Source organism: Parus major, chromosome 3, assembly GCF_001522545.3.
Source record: "Parus major isolate Abel chromosome 3, Parus_major1.1, whole genome shotgun sequence".
Taxonomy (NCBI): domain Eukaryota; kingdom Metazoa; phylum Chordata; class Aves; order Passeriformes; family Paridae; genus Parus; species Parus major.
In genome coordinates this window covers 10,134,378-10,154,296 of record NC_031770.1, presented here as the reverse complement: position 1 = coordinate 10,154,296, position 19,919 = coordinate 10,134,378, and the positions used below count along the sequence as shown (strand labels likewise).

Here is a 19,919-nt window from a genome sequence, read left to right as displayed (position 1 = left end):
TGGGGTTCTGTGTAACTCCGGGGTTTGTACTGTCTTTGTACCTTCAAGCAAAGATTATTAAGCAAGCTTATTCAAGCTTTTCAACCCTACCAGTATCAGATGCAAACTGCTGTGTGTCTTAGCACACATTTGGTTCTTGTAGGTATCAGCCTTTATTTTTTTTTCTAGCTTGTGTAACCATCTCAGTTCCATAATCTGGGCACCTGAGATGGTGATTAGAATTTAATCTTCCAGACAAACTCTATGAATTGGTACCATTCCACCCATGCTGCCCACTCAGAGGCTTTTTAGTGTGTTCACAATTTCTGCGCATCTTCAAATGGTAGAAGTTGCTTTGTGTAATCTAAATCATGCTCTTAAGTAAGAAAGACAAACAAAACCCTGGTGCTCTTGGTTTGGAAGGGAGCTTTAAAAGAAACAAGGTGCCAGATTCTTCTGCTCCTGCTTTTGCAGAACTGTAATCTTAGGGATGTGTCCGTGGACAGCAAGCAGAGAAGGAGGCATTAATGCACTGTAGCTGCTGAAACTTGCTTTGTCCGAGTCCTAATGTGGACACTGGTATTTCTGTAGAACAGGAGTATAAAGCTTTGTTCATGTATCTGTGTGTAAATGTCAAACTTGCTCAGTCAGTAAGAACAGCAAAGATCATCCTTCTCTTTAATTGCTCATGGTAGGCTATGCAGAATTTCTTAAATATTTTAGACAAATTGGAGAAGGAAGTGTCTGTTGTGAATAGTTGATGTTCCTGAAACTGTGGTTTTGGTGCAAGATACAATTTTGTTCTGGAGGAATGACAGAAAAGTAATTTCTAATCTCTGTTTTTTGCAAACTGAAAACCAGTAAAGCCTTCTGTTTGAATGCTATTTGACACAGAAACAAGTTATGCAAAAGGGAATAGGTCCAATTAAATCTGACAGTGGTGTGCCAAAAAGTCTCTTGTATATTTTTTAGTACAAAAAGGTAATTTACGTGGGAATTTTTAATGGGTTGAAACTATGTCAGTCAAAGAGTTTCATTTCAGTTATTTTTTAAAATACTTTCTGTCATGAGAATGCACCTAACAGTTATACTTTAGTGTTTTAAAATAAGAAGGGGTAACACTCGATTGGGCATCTTCAGTAATGCCTGTAAATTATTGTATAGAGATGATTTTTGGTCTATAGGTGGAGGTATGAGTAGGACTAGAAGGAGGAGGCTTGATGTTACCCAATGTCTGTCTTGAAATTTTCTGGATGCTGTGTAGTCAGTGAGGACAGGAGATGGAATTTGAATTCAAAATTCCTTGCTCAGTTTGCTAAAACTGTTTCTGGAATTCTTGTTACTGGTCTGTTTTATTGTCTAATGGCACAGTGAGCCCCGAGAGGGGCAGGTGATGCTGACCAGTGGTGTCTGCTGAGGGAGGGGTGGGATGTGGAGGTGCTGGGGGGCTGCATTTGGGTTCCAGAACAGGGAGATGGTCAGACACTCACCTTCTCACACCAGCTTTGAAATGCACTGTTATGCCTGAGGTGAAATAGCGTGTTTTTTTTCTGGCTGTTTGTGTTTATTCACATGGCATTTGTCAGGCCCCAGCTCTGCAGGGAAGGGGGATCAGCACGGTGAGTTCAGCGGGTTCACAGCAGGTCAGGCCCCAGCGGACTGTGCAGGCAGGTTTGTGTAGTTCCTCCTGCTCTGCTCTGCTCTGCTCTGCTCTGCTCTGCTCTGCTCAGAAGGAACAACCTACCAACTTGAAACAGAAAGGTTTTGGGGTTTTTTTTGTTTTAAAAAAAACATTGTTTTTTTTTCCTTATTGTTGAAATGTAGAATAAATGTACTTGGAAAAGAGCATAAAAAGGAAGATCAGGCATCTGAAAAAGATCTGGCTCATGGCAGCTCCTTCCTGTGAACTTTCCACTGTAAAGCAACACTTTCCATTCAAGGTTTGTCTGAATGGCCCTGCTAGCCTGTGCTCCTCCCTGCCAGTCAGCCAGAGCGGAACTCACTGGGGAGGTTGGTATTACAAACAAGCTTTCCTGGAGCAGCTGCTGGCTTTTTTAGCCATGGTTTGCTTTAGAGTGCTGGGTGGTGTTAGTGAGCTCTGGTGTGGTAGGCTGTGTGGGGTAAACATGTGGACAGAGCGTTGCTGGAGTAAACACCTGCCTAAGGGGAGTGTCTGTGATTGTGCCAGGGGGAGATAAGGAAGCCACGTGTGGCCCTTCTTGTGCAGTACTCAACCCCTCCTGGTGACATTTGGACCAGGCAAAGAAAGCTTCCACGTGGAGAGCAGCTGGATGGATGGGACATGAAATTCAGGGATTAGTCAAGGCTTCTTTGTGTTACTGCCAAAAGGATGGTAAAGAACACAATTTCTGAAGACTGGGGTCAGTTTGTGGGTTCTGCAGTGTAAAATTCTGTTGCAAAAAGCTTTAAGACAAGACTTTGCTAGATAGTTCTGGAGAGGTTTCTTTGCTGCAGTAACTCTTGGAAAAATGAAGTAAAATCTGCCCTTGTCACTTCTTTCTGAATAATAGATGAACTTGGGTTTTGTTTAATTCAGCTCATCCTGCAAACTTCATTTGTGTTTGGTTTGAGAAAATCAAGTAATCGGCAGTACATACTACACATTCCACTCTCAGCCTCGCAAATAGACGCTGTGCAGATTCAGTAGGTCTGACTGCACTCGTAAAATAGGTCAGTCACAGTGTCTTGCTCTTTCCCTATTTTGTATAAACCAAGAAAAGCCAGACTAGAGCTTCTAGTGAAAAGTAAAGCATAGTCTTGAGATGTAGGTCTTGTAGAGTCCAGTCTGTTTAGCAGCAGATGTATTAAAAATCTAAAATTCACTTCACAGGGGGATTTCTGGTCTTTCAATGGGCTTGTCTAGTCTTGAAGAAATCTGTAGAGACCTCTGGTGGGAAGAAATGGAGGAACTTTCTGTGTTAGAAAGTGAAAATGTAGAGACGGATGGATCTCAGCTGTGACGTCGTCTTGCTTTCCCTGTTTTAATGATTTCTCTTTTGAAATTTCCCAGGCTTGTTAAAACTACTGAATAGTTTTAATGATGCAAGAACAAACTTTGTCTTATTTTAGGGGCTTGATGCAAAGTTCACAGTAAGTTGTATCGAGGGAATGCTCCGATAGTCTGACATAACTCTGGGATGGCACAGGCCTTACCCAGGAATCTTTCACTTCCACCATGCAACTTAAGGTGACGTGGAGAAGAAGACCCCAGACCCCTTCCTGAAATGCACAACTTTCTTTTGTAATGTACTTCATCTTACAATTATCTCAGAGGGGTTTTACCTGCACTGTGTTTTATTCTCCTTCTAATGTCTCTGGCTTTTGCCATCAGTGCTGTACCTGCACTCAGTAAGAGGACTCATTTGGCAAATGCATCAATGCATGACATAATTCCTACAGTATCACTGGGCCTGTTTAAAGCATTGGCAGTATTTGATTGCACTTCCTGCAGTTGTAGGCAGCTGTGAAATTTCATTGATTGTGGTGAACAGGAAATTCTGAGGGGAAAAAAAAACCTCAGTGCAAGGCTTGCAAAAGGCCGTGGCCTGATGAGTTCCTTGGCTAATGGTAATACATGGCAATAGTGCAGGACCTAGTGCAGAAGACTGCACTGCAAAGAGCGCTTTTCAAAGTAATTAGCTGTAAAATGAGGAAAAGCAACGTTCATTCCAAATTAATGGTGGTATAGAACCAACCACATTCATTTTTAAGAGACCATTAGAGAGCCTTGCTGGCTTTTCAGCAGTCATGTAGAAAGCTGTATGCTGGTGGGTTGGGAGGATTGGTCCCTAATGGAAATTGTGCATGGCATGCTGGGATGTACAATGCAGAAGGGACAAAAGGTTATTAAAAAAAATTCTTATCAGAAGTACTTTGACATTAGTCCTCAAGAAATTATTTTTATCCTTCAATAGGTGCATCTGCATGTTATTGTGCTAACACTGCTGCTTCTCTTATTAATTATACTCTTTTAAGCTTGCTTCACAAGAGTAATCTAGCAGCCTGTGAACTAATTAATGCAGTTCAAATGTAACATAGTAAAAATAAAACAGCTCAGCTGAAAAAGAAAGAAAAGGAGAGGGGATAAGCAAAATTCAACACTTTGGCAGTTTGATGCCAAAACAAACAAAAAAGATATCTTCTACATTTCAGGCTTTTAACAGTTATTGAGTGTTATGAAATGTAGCAGTACCTTGCTACTAAGAATTCCTGTTACTTGCTTTCCCAGCTTTAGCAAAAGGTTGCTAATCACTGGTCTTGCTATTGGCTTCAGTGGTCTGCATTCAAGTTCAGTGCATTTACAATTCTTTCCAACAACAGATTCTAACACCGAGTCTTCTACAGCTTTTTGTCATTGAACAGTAAGTTTAGTGGAGAAATATGTCCTGGGTAATGTTATCAGCTTCTGCTAAAAGGTTTACAAAACAAGAGTTCACAGGAGACTGATACATTTCATGTTCTTCCTTTACAAGTGATGTTTGGAGAGTTCTGTAATCAAAATATTGTGCCAAACGCTTCCTAGAATGGTCAAACCAACCCGCAAAAGACCTTGAATCTTGCACAACCTCCTTTCAGTCGGTAAAATTTGTAGTGTATGAGGTGCTGATCAGATGACAGTTTTTTCCAACATGCAGGATGTTTTCATTTCATTATTTAATAGTTGTGGATATGGCAAAGTTTTATTCCAGTATTTTTTTTCTTTTCTTTTCTTTTCTTTTTTTCTTTTTTCTTTTTTTCTTTTTTCACATGGGTTGTTTCAATGGGAAAATGGAAGGTACCAGAATCATGACTTCCATCTGATAGGAAAATCAGGCTTGGTTTTGAATTATAAGTGTTTGATAAATCTGTATTTTGGATCCCATGCTAATTGTTTAGTATACAGGACAGTGATGAATCTCTTTTTCTGAGCCAGAAACCTTTAAATCAATCTTCTCTGCTTCTTTGTTAAGTTTCACTTGTAAATAATTAATTAAGTTTACTACTTGAAAGTAGTAAAGAACTGTCTTTCTTCAAGAATAGTTTTTTTGTGAAACACACAATAATGAGTAAATACCAAATACAGGTTTATGGTAAGTTTTAGAAAATATGATCTTTTGGAACCAAGCTGGATCCTTCAATCCCCTGCCAGTGGATCCATGCTCTTCCCAATGACAGTACCTGATGTCCCAGTGCTGATGGCTTCCTTTAGCAGCTCCCCCTTCCAGGGAAGTGTTGCTGCTTTGGCAAGGCTGCCTTGGTGGGAAATGCACAGCACCTCCAAGGCAATGGTGGCAGGTTCCAGCACAGTATGAAACATTTCTGCTGAAAGGTCGGTGGTGTTGAACTGATAGATTGACACAATTACTTTAATGGGGAAATGTAGTGTCCAGCTAAAACCCAGGTCTCCTGCTCCAAATCCATTGTCTTTAGGTTAGCAGTGTGTTATTCCTTGCTGTAGGTATACTGGCTTTGCTGAATAAGTGACTGGCTAAAAGCTGGTGGGTTAAAGAAATGAGAAATGTCATTTGTGCAGCACAGGAAATTATTATTATTTTTTAATTGCTGACCATTAGCATTTGTTCAGCTTGCATCATTGTGGATTTTGTATTTGGAATGATATCCAAGATCAATAAGTAAACTTATAAAGATACTAAAACTGGTCTCCAGACTAATTCTTCAGAGGTGGTTTTATTTGCTTTGATTATTGACTAATGAGCAGCTAGGTTTATGATGTTTAAAGGAGGGGAGAAGTCCAGAGTAGGAAATACTACCTAATGCTTTCCATTAGCAATGTACATTATGTGATATCGGCCATTTCCTAGCACTGAGATATCATTAATAACCTTAAATGCAAATTTGCTGACTAAAATATGAGCTGGGCTTTTTCTTCTAGAGGTATATTGGCATAGGAGAGCAATGAACAGACTGTGGTAGGAAAGGTTGCTCTTGGTGTAGTTAGTCAAACAGTTCTATGAAGATATTTTAGAATTGTTGGATTTTAGGATTGTTGGATTTGTTTGATCTCTTTAAAATTTGGATTTCTTCCTTGAAGAAAATCCCTTAGAAGAACTGCTGTGGTTTTTGTTAGGTTTCAGTGAAGCATGTGGTATACAGAGTGGGGACACTCATCCTTTGGGGTATTTTCTTCCCTTCTCATCCCATTTAATTTTGCTAATTTTTCAATCTCCATATTGTGAAGACCTTCCTTGTTTTTTTGGTAAAGTACCTCTGGATGTGGATTTCTCTCATACTTGAAGCTGAAGGAGTAAAATATTCTCAGTACTTAACAAAGTAAATATACTGGTGAGAGAAATGAGGGGAGCAAATGCTGCTCCTGCTCGTCCGTCGGCGTGGCTTGGTCCTCTCAGTCTGAATTAAAACTTTAATTGGCTACTTCATGTTGGTGCATTTCTGTATATTCCTGGCAGAGGGAGTTCTTCAGGACTGGGAAATGTTTCTGGCATGGGTTTGGATGCTTTGCCTGGGGGTGTGTTGTTTTTCCCTGGTGGCACAAGTACAGTTCCCATCAAAGGGAATGGGCTGGTGCTGGTGTAAGCCAAAGATGAGAACCCTCCACCAAGTGAGCAAAGAGCTTTGAAGTCCAACAGGATGACCAAGCAAAATTTTGCAGAAATTGTGAGCAGAGTCAGCCTGCAATTTAAGTCATGTAAGCAGGCCACAAGAGTGAATTTACAGTTTAAAATATAGCAGATTATTTCACTTTCAAAAAAAATAAAAAAAAAATAAATAATTAAGCTCATGTCCTCATTTCCTTTGCATGATCTGCCTTTAGCTTGTTTTTTTGGGAGACCCTTAGTTCTGGTGGGGTTTAAATGTGAATCATGGGTGAGGTATTGTTTTTATTGTAATGTGCAGAAATGATCAACAGCTCAATGGAAAAGTATGCATGAAAGGAAATATGGCCAGTACTTCAGTGCCTAAAATGATTATTAAACCAGTTGGGGTTTCATTTGAAAAGTTAGTTATTAAGTAGGTAGTCTTCCTATGATGAAATAGCAATAGGAACACTGCCTTTACTCAGAATATTTCTATGGGGGATTTTGGGTGCATCTTTTAATTGTGATTTGAATGTATTGTGTCTTTCCTTTTTCTTGGTTACACCCATCTTCCCACTATGATTTATTTTGCTGTTTGCTTTAGAAATGCAAGGATTCTTACACTGATGTCTCAAAATTCTAAGCAGTAATTTTTTTTTCCAGGCAGAGTTGCATATGTAGGTTTAGTACTTTTAAGTGGAGATGTGAACTCCATTGAAAATCATTTGTGGGTGGATTTGCAGCTGGGCTTCATGAAGGAATTCAGGTCATCTGCCAGAAAACAAAGCTGGAATGGTGTCAGGAGTCTGCACCAGAGGGTTATAGGTCTGGAAGTGGGACCAGAAGTGTGGTCCCAATCATACAATGGGAAGTGTATCTTGGGGGGAGGGTGGGAAGTCAGGAAGTTAAGTCAGTATCAAAAATCACTCAGACACAACTGTAAAACTAATGAGGTAGATATAATAAGGGTAAACTACTAACCAGTAAATAACTCCTAAGAAATTTAAAGAGAAAATAATTTGTACTGGAAGGGTTGTTTATTGAGGTTTCCATCTATATTCATTGCAAATCCCAAATAAACAATTGCTTGGGAAACCACACTGATTTTCAGTATGTTTGTCCTTTGGAGCATAAGTTGAGGAAGTGCTGATTTAACTGTTGTTGTCCAAGGAGATTTTGAGGAGTAATACAGGACTTGATTCTCCTGTTCTTTAAGTTATTCAAGTAGAAAAATAATCCTTTGTGTAAGAAAAAGTGAAATTACCTGCTTTCTTTGCTACTTGGAAGTAACTTCAATATATCTGTGTAGAAATTCAAGCTAGAATTTGCATTAGTGTTTATTTTGGCTACTGGAATGTTTCCAAGGTGTCTTTAAAGAGTCTGAGTCCTGTTCTCTGCCCCATGGAAGAGTTTCTCAGGTGTGCTGCTGGCTCTGGGGAAATGTTCACAGGCAAGGAGAGCAGGAGGACAATGATGACATTACTGTGTGAACTGGAGGACAACCTTTCTCTATAAATACACATTATTTTTCCTGTTAAATGACTGATGCTGAGAGTGGTTTTTATATGAGCTATATTTAAGAGAGCATGTTATCCACTAAGGATGTCATTATGTGTTGCAAGAGTTTTAATATAAACTGTTTATATATATTGATCTTGTATTTTAAGCTGTTTCTTCCTTATCTTCAACAGGCAGCCAGATAAACTAGTGGTGGTTTGGACAAGAAGAAGCAGAAGAAAATCCTCTAAGGTCAGTTGATTTCTTATTAAGTCACAACTTTAGTGACAAACAGGGTCAGTGGTTTGAGGGAGCAGCCAAATAAATAAATAAATGAGAAGTATTTTAGTTGTTGAATTTTCTTTTTAACTCAATTTGTACATAAAGTTCAGAATAAACTGCTGTTGATGTCAGTGCTAATTTATGGGAACTCTTAACTCTGATTCTAGCTTTGGTTATTTGTTTAGCAGAACTGTATTACTATCAATTCAATTCAGTTATTAATTGCTAGACCTAATTAGAAAGGAGAATTGGTTTCTTTACAACAAGTGTAATAAAAAATCTCAACTAATTAAAAAAAAGTAATAAAGAATCTGACATCCCTGCAATAGGCAGATAAAGCCTGAATAAGAGGCTATTTCACCTGAAATGCTACAAATAAAAAAAGAATAAAAACAGGGTCTTTCAGCCCAGCAGTGTGTCTTTGAAGTGAATATTAACATTTCGTTTCTACAAACGGTGTGGACAAACCCATGAATTTGTGTTTCATGACTAATAACTTGGTAGTCTGAAGAATAGGAAGCTCTGAATGAAGTCTCTCCAGTTTCTGATAAAGTTTGTCTTTCATGGGGATGGGAGTGCATGCTGTTTTCCCCCCTTCCCTGGAGAATCTACTCCTCTTCTCTTTGAGATGACTTGGTCTTACTTGCTCATGTGGCCTCTTAGCCTGGTTGGATTTATGGCAAATGATCTTGTCAGAGAGGAAATTTTGGAAGTTATAATAATTGTTTGACTCTTCAGTTAAAAAAAAAAAAAAGATGGTCTAAGCTTCTTTTTTTGTGTGTGTGTATTTGTGTAATACAAAATGATATTTCAATGAACTCTGTAGTAATGGAGAGAAGGCATCCACGATAGAGAAGATACCTTGAAATAATTGTGTTGAAGAACTTAAATATTTAGAAAATGTGATACACAGTTTTCTATCCTTCTCAGGAGAGACTTAGGGTTTATTTTTTACTGGTACTCCTCTTTTTCTGGCCTGTTTTTCTGATTGCTATGCATATTTGTTGTATTTTGTCTTTTTACTTGTGGTATAAGCTATTCCAAGCTGATTTAGATGAAGACTGGTTCCTGACTAATGTTGTGCATCCAGAATTCTGCTTCAGGTTTTAAAAACCCAAAGGTATTACCTGATGAGTAAACAAGGGTGTGAGCTCAGTCTGGTACCTGTTCCTGTTCCATGTTCCATACTCATCAGCAAAGCCAGTCAGACTATTCCTGTTTCATGGAAGCATCAGCTATCTCAAGTTCCTTTGAATTTATAGCACGGTGTGTATCTAGGCAGGAAGTGCTGATGTCAGTAACTGATGTCTGATGTGGCTCACTCTATGATAACGTCTGTGTATTAGTTCAATTAATTTCATTTCTGTTGCACACAGAGATAAAAGTTATGTCAAACAGTAAGTGCAGTGCTTACACAAGCTTTGTAACCCTGAAAAGCTTGGTGATAAACAAGGTATTTGTTCATAAATGACTGTTTTGTTGGGATTCAGAGACAGAACCCGTAATAGAAGTCCAGCATGGCTTTGTGAAATGATGGGTTTCTGCCTGTCATTTTATAGGATCCAAATGACAGTATTTCCCTGAGGCTACAGGGTTTTCTGGCATTTGCTCAGCCTTCTGGGCTTGAAGTTTTTTCAGCTGGGCCATAAAGTTCCATGATATGATCTCACTTTTGGTCAGCAGGCAGTAGAAGCAACTCTTGGGTAAACTGGCAAATTTAAACCTGAGACTCAGAAAAGTCTCTGGCTGACTAAGTCATGTTTAGTAAGATCCCACAAAGGTACTTTGAAAGCTGAGTGGCCCTGAAACCTGGGCAGAGCATAGAGTTAATTTTAAAGCTTAGGTAGTTGATGTGACTTGAGTAGTTTGGGTCAAAAATTGTAGATCAATAAATGTTCTTGATCTCTTAGTCATCCTGCCAGTAAGATACGTTATTCAACATACTTGTTTCATCTAATTGCTTTATTGGAAACAAGTCAAATGAATATTTCCTCTCTTTTTATTTTTGGTGGACACTGGGTTCAGTGAGTACAAAGCATTAATAATTGTCTATGTTTTTCAGCTTCTTGGGTGGGAGGAAGGGAGGGATGAGGTTTTAGCTTACTGTAATGATATAAAGACATTTTTGGAGGTTATGTTTTATGAACTTTTAGGTCATTAGGGTTAATGAGGGATATTGCCAGCAGATAGTTCACAAACTCACAAACATGGTCCTTTGGATGCTCTTCAGCAGTTCTGTGTCTCTTTTCTGTTGGGAAAGTACAAGAGATGCATTGATCAAAAATGCAACTGGAAGATGGACCTATGGATGTCCACTGGGATGCCTGCTCTAACTGGTGTGATTTAAAATGCTGTTGAGCTGAAAGCTGAGTTCTTGATGTCCTTTGAAACCCTTGTTTTTGTGGGTTTCCATGATTTTGATATGCCTCCTGCCCCACATTCTCTTTTTCCAAATAAACTACAGTGATCCCTTTATTAAAAGAAATAGAGGCATCATGTGCAGGAGTCTGAATGTTTTTCTTCTTACAGTGGGAAACATGGAATAGGAGCTGTAGATATGTTTAATTACAGTAAGTTTCAAAGTGTTGCAAATGAAAAGCAAATACTCATTTTGAAAGGGCATATAAATAGCAGTCTGATGGGTGGATGGATACAAGACCATAAATATATCCAGCAGTTACTGACCTTAATGCAGATTTAAGTTACTTACAGTTCTATTTTGGGACCTGCTCTCCATGGGCAAGTCTAATTTCAATGTATTTCATGAGGTGTGTCAAGACGAGGTGGCTCTGTGTGATTTGGCATCCCCATTGTGTGTGCCAGGAATTTACATAAGATGGTGATTTGCACTTTTGCTGTGCTTGGCAGAATTACTGTGCAGTCCTAGAACCAAAATGAACTTTCAGCTTGGGGAGGGTGGGAGTTCCCTGTCTGCTGGTGCAAATGTTGTCTGTTTGCAAAATCAGGTACACTCTTAAAGCTTTATTTAGATGCTGTTCACCATCCATGGTTTGCAGAAGGTGCAGCCATGGACTTGTTTAAGTCTTCTTCAGTACCCTGGCACACCGGAAAGTTGCCTGCCCAGGTTTTCAGGCCCTGGACTTTTGGACCTCTCTCTCTTTTTTCCTTTCCTTTTCTTTTTTTTTTTTTTTTGGAGTGGTGGAAGTATGTCTTTGTTCTACTGTAGAGCAAGGGAAAAGTGTGTTGAAAATATGTTTACCTTTATTTCACTGAGATGCTCTCAAATTTCCAGGCTTTGAGCTAAGAAATTTCAGTTTGAAAATAGATGTTGCCATGATGTCGAGGAGGTACTTTCTACTATTCCTGTGAACGTGCAGAGGCTTATGGTTGAATTACACACCTCAGAAGAATCAAATTTGCACTTGCTTCTGAGAGCCTGACAGAATTATTCTTCAAAGATTCTTTTTGTATAAAAGCTGAAAGAAGGTGCCTTGCCTTGATTTCAGTATTTCTCTTGCAGGTTTATCAAAAATGGTTTAAGCACAAAGGAGAAGGAACAATGCTGAGAAGAGGGAAAGAACTTGAGCAGTGAGAAGTAAGAGCCAAGAGAGGCAAAGTGGCAGGGAGTAAAAGGAATCCCTTGTACACAACAGCAGTGTGGCCAGCATTTTTCAAAGGTTCTGCCATCAATAAAGCAGCAGCTGGGACACCTGTTTTGCTGTCCTTGGCAATTTGTTGCCTTTTCTGGCTACTTTATTGCCCAGTGCCAGCCCTACCTGGCCCTGGCAGGCTGGAGTTCCAAAGGTGTGTTGTGATCCTGACATGCTGGAGACTGCCACAGTTCAGTAGTGCCACTCATGGGGCTTCTCAGTGTTTTAGTAAAGTTACAAGATCATGCTGTGATTGTAATCCCTGACTGTAAACTGGAGGTCATTAGTACTCTTCTTTTTTCTGGGAGCCAGATAAAGTTGACTTGTGGTGACGTTCTGAGGTGCAGTGATGGCTGTCCCAGAAAATGATGAGAAAAATATCTCTGTGTTCAGGTTTTTTTGTTTGTCTGGGCTTTGATTTTTTAATTTGGTTGGTTGGTTTTTTTTTCTAGTAAGAAATAATATAGATGATGTGAGAAACTGATTGAAGAAATGGGGCAGAGGCTCTTTATCTGAGCATCATGTACTGTAGATGGTGAATAAGGCAAGATTTGGTGAACAAAATAGCATGAACCATGTATTTACTGCATGATGTATTCATCATGTATGTCATGAATGTGTGTGTGTGTGTGAAATCAAGCTTGAAGACGTAGCCCTGTCCTAGAGAACCAGTAGTGGAGATGAGTTTTTGCTCATTCCCCAAGCTTAGCAGTCTTTCTGTAGCTTTTTAGCAGTAATACACATATGCACAATGACAGTTGTAACACACGTGCGTGCCGATGAATTGAAGACATTCATGGGAAGACCTGTGGGAATCCACTGGTTTCCTTGTCTGCTCTAAAGGAGCACTGACAGCAATGTGTTGATCAAAGGCTGCCTGGAGTTTCCAGGGCTTTGAGCTTCCTTCTTTGGCACGTGCTGGGTTTTTTGGACTGCATCCCAGGGTATGAGTGTGACTGGAGCGTTGTTCTGGTGCCCAGCCTTTTTAACTGGTGGGCCAAGCACAGGGATTTCAAGATGATCGTGGGGGGGATGCAAGCTGTAGTCTGGAGTATGGTCTTTAATTTGTCTCCCTTTGTGACACTGAACTGCAGTTCAGAAGAACAAGAAGAAGCCTTTCACAAACTGCTGGTTTCCTCTGGTCTGAGGGAATTGGCAGCTTTTCCCAGCCCATTTTTTTTCCTAGGTCTGTTAAAAGCCATATACAACTCTGGCTGTCTCGGATGGTGAATGACTTTGGTGAGATGCATCACATGGAGCAAATCCTTGGTGTTCCAATATTCCAAAGCCATACTGCTGGCATGGAGGCACCAGATGAAGGATCTAGCTGCTTAATGTTGGCTCTTCCTCTTGAGGTTTTTTTGGTTTTTTTCCTGTCTAAGTGTTCTGCCTGGATAACACTGAAGAAGAGAGATTATCCTTACAAGCTGAGCTGCCCTAAGCACTGCTGGAGCCAGCTGAGCTCCTCCTGGCTTCTTGTGCCCTGAACAGCCTGTCACACTGACAAGTAGCAGAGCTGGCCTGATCACAGGCAGGCTGGCAAAATTTTATAAGGAAAAGAAAAATCAGCAGTTTGCTGGCTCACAATAAAGCCACTCTTGTGGCCGCAGGTGAGGAATAATCCTAGGTCTGTTTCATATGAGTTTTGCTTTTAAAACCCAATATTGACAGCTTGGCAATAAGAACATATTTTTTATGCACAAATATAAGCTGTTCCATAATTTGCAGCAGGGTCAAAATATTATGGTCAGCTCTAGTATCTTACTGAAAAGTAGCCTGAGATTATCCTGCACAACAGGATGAGGCAAGGTGGTAGTGAAGAAAGCAGAAAAGAGATGAAGCATCTGAAAGTGCAGGCTCCTGAAATAATGTAGCATCAAGTCTGTCATTCCAGTTCAAGTACAGCAAAACAGCAGAGATGTTCTCATCACAGGTGGTGGATTGCAAAGCTGGCTGCCTGGATTGGAACTGTTGTTTTAAAGAGAAAATTGAATCTTAGAACTGGATAGCCTGAAGTGCCCATGCAAGTCTGTAGGCTCATCTCCACTGCCTTATCTTTAAGAGATTTTCTCCTCTCCCAGTCATCAGTTTTGTGCCAGAGCAGTGGCGTAGGTTGGACAATGTCATTCACAGCCCTACTCTATTTATAGGGTATTTCAGCAGCCCCTCCTGTAGCTCCTGTTTCCAGATTTAAAAGCTTTCATGCTATGTTGTCTTCTCTCATTTTCTACTGGCAGAAAAAGGAAAGAGTTGCCTTTTGCTTTGAAATGCAGCAGAGCACTTCTCTTTCCAGACCATGGTTCCCATCCCTCAGATCTGGAGATAAGTCAGGCAGGGCTGTGAGTGAGGCACCTGCCTAAGCAGAAAAGTCTGCCTAAGTAGAAGTTACTTCTACTCAGCTGCCTTTGCCTTGACTTCCAAGACAATGGGAGATGGCTGGTGAAGACCAGTAGCAAATGAGGAAAAAGTGGGTCTAAAGGCACAAGTATCCAATGGAAAATGGAATTAGAGGAGGGGATTAGGGTGGAACTGTACCATGCAGATGCAGCATCTCGCCTCGGCTGAGCCCTGACAGCCAGGCCTTGTCACCTGCAGCGGTGGCCTGATCCAGCTCCAAGTCAAGGTTTATAATTCGGGAGTTGAAAGGGTTTTTTGATATAGGCCAGATGTAACTTGAAGAAACTGCACCACCGACGTGCCTGGCATGAGAAATGTTGCATTAGAATAACACTCTGCATCTTAATTTTAAATTACTGTCATTTGCTGGTCCTCTGTGTTTCTCCGGCTTTGCTTTCCCCTTTCCCTTTCTCCTTCCCAACAACCCAGACAGTCCTTTTGATGTTACCTTTTTCTGTCATGCTGTTTATGTGATACAATGTTTATTTTTCAAAGCCTGAGGAGGACTTTGTAACATTCATGATCACAGAACAGCTTTGCTTTAAAAGCTCGTTAGTTAGAGCTTGTCTCCTGGTTGTTGCTTTCAGTGACAGAAAAACATATATATCCCTGTGTGTTTATTGTGTCTCACTGACTTTCCTGGTGGGAGGAAATGCTGATAAAGGGCTTGAAGTGAAGTGTTGACTGCACCAGTGAATGCTCATTTTCTAGGTTTTTTTAATAGATGGAACAAGTAATCCTCAGCTGAGCAGGCTGGCAGTGCCTGGACCTCGGACAGGAAAAGTTTGACATGATTGTTTGTATTGACCAAACCCATCAGGAAAACACAGGTTTCAGACACACCATGAATTCCAATTATTTCTGTACAAACTGGTACCTGGAAAGAGGATGGAGTTGCCCCTATGGAGGAGAGAAGTTAGTGATTTTACAAGATCCTTCCAGAGGATATGGCAGTGATCTTGTGCCTGGCTCTGGATCACTGCCTTGTGTCTGCTGAAGATCTCTGTGGGCAAGCTGGGAGTGATGCAGGGGGCTGCAGGTTCTGTGGGACAGACACACAAACTGCAGCTCCAGAGTCTGTGGTAGTAGTGACATCTACTGTGGTGTGTTTTGCTGCTCACAAAATACCTTTTTCTTGTAAAATATATAAGTTTTGTTTGTGTTATTTGGTGTTGTTTTCTCAGTTGTCCAGAAAGTACATCCAGGCCCTCTTTACAATAATGAGATTAGACTGAAATTCATGCAGTAAAACCAGTAGAAAATGGGTTTTTTCAAGTTGCTCTTATTTTTAAATTTCCTTTTTTTTAGGTGCTCCAAGTTTCTACTCTGCAAGCACAAAGCATAGACATTCACTGAAAAATCTGATCTAATAAGGCCTCTTTGGGAGCTGCAGTTTCAAGCAGAACACCAAAGATAAAAAAAATTGTGATAAAACCAAAGGAGAGCTGGCAAGGTTTGGCACTCCCTGCTGTACATGGTGGCAGAGAGCTGCTGCCTCCAAAGGGATGGGGCTGCTTCTCCAGCTTTGTCTTTCCCACTTTGGTACAGCAAAGTCATCCTTCAAGTTGTTCAGGTTACCTCAACATCCCTAAGAACCTGAGTCACAGGTCTTGCTAACCTTATTAAAGCAGAAATATGTTCTAATAGTCTAATATTCAATTTGAATCTGAAGTTCTGAGTGTTGGAAAGAGTATAAAATTGCAATGACTGATGCTCTAGAATTCTAAAAAGAAGAAAGCCAAGTTAATTGCCTTCAGGTAACAGTAAATAGATTGCACAGTCTTTCCTGATAAAACATCCACACGTTTCTAGTAACACCCTGGCTAAGTAGCTGTCACTTCTGCAGCAGCATCCTTCCCTCATTTGTCTTACAGCATCACAAAATAGATTAGGTTAAGCTTGGAAAAAGGCATACTTATTCCAAACCAGAGCAGAAATGCTCACACTAATCCAAACTGATGCTCAAAGGTAGACAGGTCCTCAGTCTATTTAACTGTTGGGTTTTTGTTATCTTTTCTACGTGTAGGTACCGCAGCATATTTATTCTTAAAAACTTAAATGTTTTAGTAGCATTAGAAATCAAAGTTTTCACTTTTCTTTCTGCACGTAAAACTTCTTGCTCCATTTATGTGTAAATGTGATTAGACCTGCACTATGTGTTGTACACAAACCAATACTCAGCTTGCTACAGAAGTTCTGACCTTACAGCCTTAATTTTTGTAAGGTTCTGAGTGTCCTGACCTGTGCTATGTAATAAAAAAGCTGAGTTTAGGATCTTGTGAGGAACAGCTTTAGTTCAATGGAAAGGTCTGGGTTTCCTTAGTGTCATTTTTAATTGTGTCCTTTGAAGTGTTCAGTAGAGTCATGGGTTTAAGAGCGTGATTTTTTTTGGAGTCAGTGATATGTTACTTTTACCTGCATGCCCTGGGTCCTGTGGGAGTCAAGTCAGCACTTTTATAATGGCTTTAAACAACTGGGTATTTTTCTTCCTTTAGGCACACAGCTGGCAGCCTGGGATCAAGAACCCATACCGTGGGGTGGTGGTATGGCCTGTACCTGAAAATGTTGAAATTACTGTGACTCTCTTCAAGGTATGTTTTTTTGAAAGCATAATCCTTACTATTTCCTAAAAAATACATGAAAAATTCGGTCTGGAAATTTTTAGATTACAGTCACAAGGTCTAATCTTGCTGGTTTTATGTCATTAACCACACTACCTTACGTCCTCAGTTCAAATCTGGGTGAGAGGGATGGTCTGTTCCCTGCCAAAGCTGACTTCTGTAGTTCAGTTGACACACTGAAATACCCACTGAGCTGATTATGGCGAGGCATTGGCACAGAGTCCAGCACATGTGTAACTGTGCACGTAGTACATGTGTAAGGACTTGGCATGGGTCACAGCCTGGTAGGTTTTCTTTAAATACTGGAAGGCAGAAGTTGTCATAACACAGTCATTTCTAGACTTCCTTGTTCAGTTTCAGTGTACACTATTGGCTGCAACAGAATCCAGCTCCTCATTTCCCATTATTTAGAATGCTACACAACCATCACAGCACTGATGTGGTTGCAGCTGTAAGGGTGGGTGTGCAGTATTTGAGCAGCACAGAGAATGATAAGATTTACAGGGAAATTTTTTTATTTTTTTTTAACATTTTGCATTTGTTCTACTAAAAAAAAAGCTTATTTGTGTGGCTGTGAAGCAGGAGGAGGAAGTTATGCTTGAACTTATTTCTCAAATATCATTGGGCAAAGCCCTTTCTGCATAAAGATAAACAATGTAGCTTTGCATGCATGACAGTGTAGGAGGCTGAAGATTTCTGAGATTTTCATTCCATAGTTTTTCCTCGTTCTTTACCCTGGTGCCTTCATCTACATTCTGGCTGTTCTTATTCCTAGCTGCTCCCTTTGCAGCTTAGGGCAACAGTAACATACTTCTTTCTAATTAGCAATATTTGTATTTTATTGTCTTGGGGAATTTCCTGAGCTTGGATGTGGCTTCTGATTAACCTTAGAATGGGAATTTATTACTTGGTTCATTAAAATTAAAAAAAGGGGTTGCCTTATTTTCCCCCCAATTTTTTAATTACTGCCTTTGGGATGAACAGAAACTTCTCAGGTTGGCAGTGATCATAAACTATCATAAACTTGTCTCTCTTCTTAGCAAACACGTAGTCTTCAACTGAGATTCAGAAGTTCACTACCAAAAATTGGTAGGATCTCTGCTTGGACTAAGAAACTTGTCAGCTTTATGTGGCAGTGCTACATGTCTGTACAATCTGAATGTGGTTATGCAACACTGTAAATGTTTCTTGATATTTTCAACATTTAAAGTGAAGCAGAAATGTACATAAATCTTGATGGTGATTATGATGTTACCTGAAGGATGAGAAATAAAGTGGTTTTTTGGGTCCAGCTCTGTGATACTGCGGCTTTGGAATGAAGGTGTCTTCCAGCCTTCTCTTGCCATTCCATTTTTTATTTACAATTTACATTTGTACTGATTCAGGGTTCTGTTATGTAGAATAGCTCAGCAGCCTTGTTAGTTGTGTAACTGAGACTGAGGGTAGTAGTGAGGGATGGAAGGGCCTCTGGAGCCAGTGTCAGGTATTAAAAAAGCTTAATTTTACCCTGCAGGCAGATCTGTTCACTAGACTTCTTCCTCTACCCTAAAAATGAGCCTGGCTGTCACAAGAATTGGTCTGGGAAGAGGAGTGTGAATAACCCCAGCAGCTGTGCCTACTGTAAATGGTACTCACTGGTCTCTGGGGGAATGAGCACTGGATTTATAATCAAAATGTTGAGAACCATCACACTATCAGGCAGCTCGTACTATAAAATCTGCTCTAATTGATCCTCCAGCTCTAACAAGAGTGTCTGTAAGTGGCCAGGTACCCTTTGTTCTCTGTGAGGGAATGCATGGGTGGCACAGAGCAGTTTGTTGAGCAGGCTGTGTGATGGCCCAGGGCTGCTGTACCTGTGTCAGAGCAGCAGCCTGAGCTGTGAGGGGCAGGGGATTGCAGGCAGAAGAATGTGTTGGCCCAGTTCAGGCTGTGCCCAGTCCCCTGATGGCTTTGTTGGCTCTGTGGTGCTTCAGCTGCAGCACAGGACGTGTCCCAGCACCCACTGAGCTGGCATTTCTGTAGTTGTAGGTTCTGGGCAAAGGCAGTCAAAAAGAACTGGCTGTTTGTCACACAGCTGGTGCATTGTGTGGCCAGCGCTGGAGCAGTGTGAAGGGAAGTGTGTGATGGCACTCTGCAGCCGCCTTTCTGGAGCTGACTTGGAAGTTGGGTATTTATATTGTTCCTTCCTCTAGAGGAAAGGGGACAAAAATACTGAAAACAGTAAAGCTCAGAAAAAGAGGCTGCTCATCTTGCAGTTCTGTAAAATTCCTTTATGGAGCCAACCCTCTACGTAGGAGGGTGATTATTGAAGGGTTGGCACTTTGCAGTACGTGCACTCGGCCTGGCCTTGTTTAACAACCAGGAGCTGTTCGCTTTCACCACCACCTGAGAAGCTCAGGGAGCTGCTGCCTCCTTGTCCACCCTGGCAGAGCCCAGAGCTGGGAGCTGGCTGCTCCCACAGAGCTGTGTAGCAATCACAGATAACAAATGAGTGCTGTTGGGAATGGAAGGAGGGGGCTCCAGACAGACAGCTATGTGTTGTGGGAAATGATTCACACGCTAGTGGCAGTGCATTCGTAAGTGGCTGTTGAAATGTGTTGCTGGTAGGATTAGGAGATAAGTCAAGGTTTCAAGTGCTGATGAGAATGTTAAGAGTCTCCTCTCCAGCAGTCAGCTGTGGACACTTGAGAGCTGGCTAAGCAAAATGCCTGTGATCAGTCAACAGATGAGATATTCTGCATTATCTGCACAGCCCTACTTTGGGTGTTACCTTGTTTACGACAACATATTTGTAATTCTTGCACAAGCAAAGTACTGAAGAGATTACAACCTTCATTTAGAAAACTTTAACTTCAAGTAATTTTAAGCTTTAGTTTGTTTGTTTCAATTAATTCCAGGCTGCTGGTAAAATTTCATAGTGCCCTGGAGTCATGTGGGGAAAAGCATCATATGGATATATTGACCCAGCTTCCCTT

At 40.7% G+C, this 19,919-nt stretch overlaps 1 protein-coding gene across 16 annotated transcripts in view; it reads left to right on the top strand.

Moving 5' to 3' along the window:
• EHBP1 (EH domain binding protein 1) overlaps positions 1–19,919 on the top strand; it is a 207,596-nt gene that overhangs the window by 20,398 nt on the left and 167,279 nt on the right. For all 16 annotated transcript variants that reach the window (XM_015622091.3, XM_015622093.3, XM_033513206.1 and 13 more), the window contains exons 3-4: positions 8,228–8,285; positions 16,819–16,914. In XM_015622091.3, coding sequence (XP_015477577.1) covers positions 8,228–8,285; positions 16,819–16,914 — 154 coding nt within the window. The remainder of the gene's footprint in view (positions 1–8,227; positions 8,286–16,818; positions 16,915–19,919) is intronic.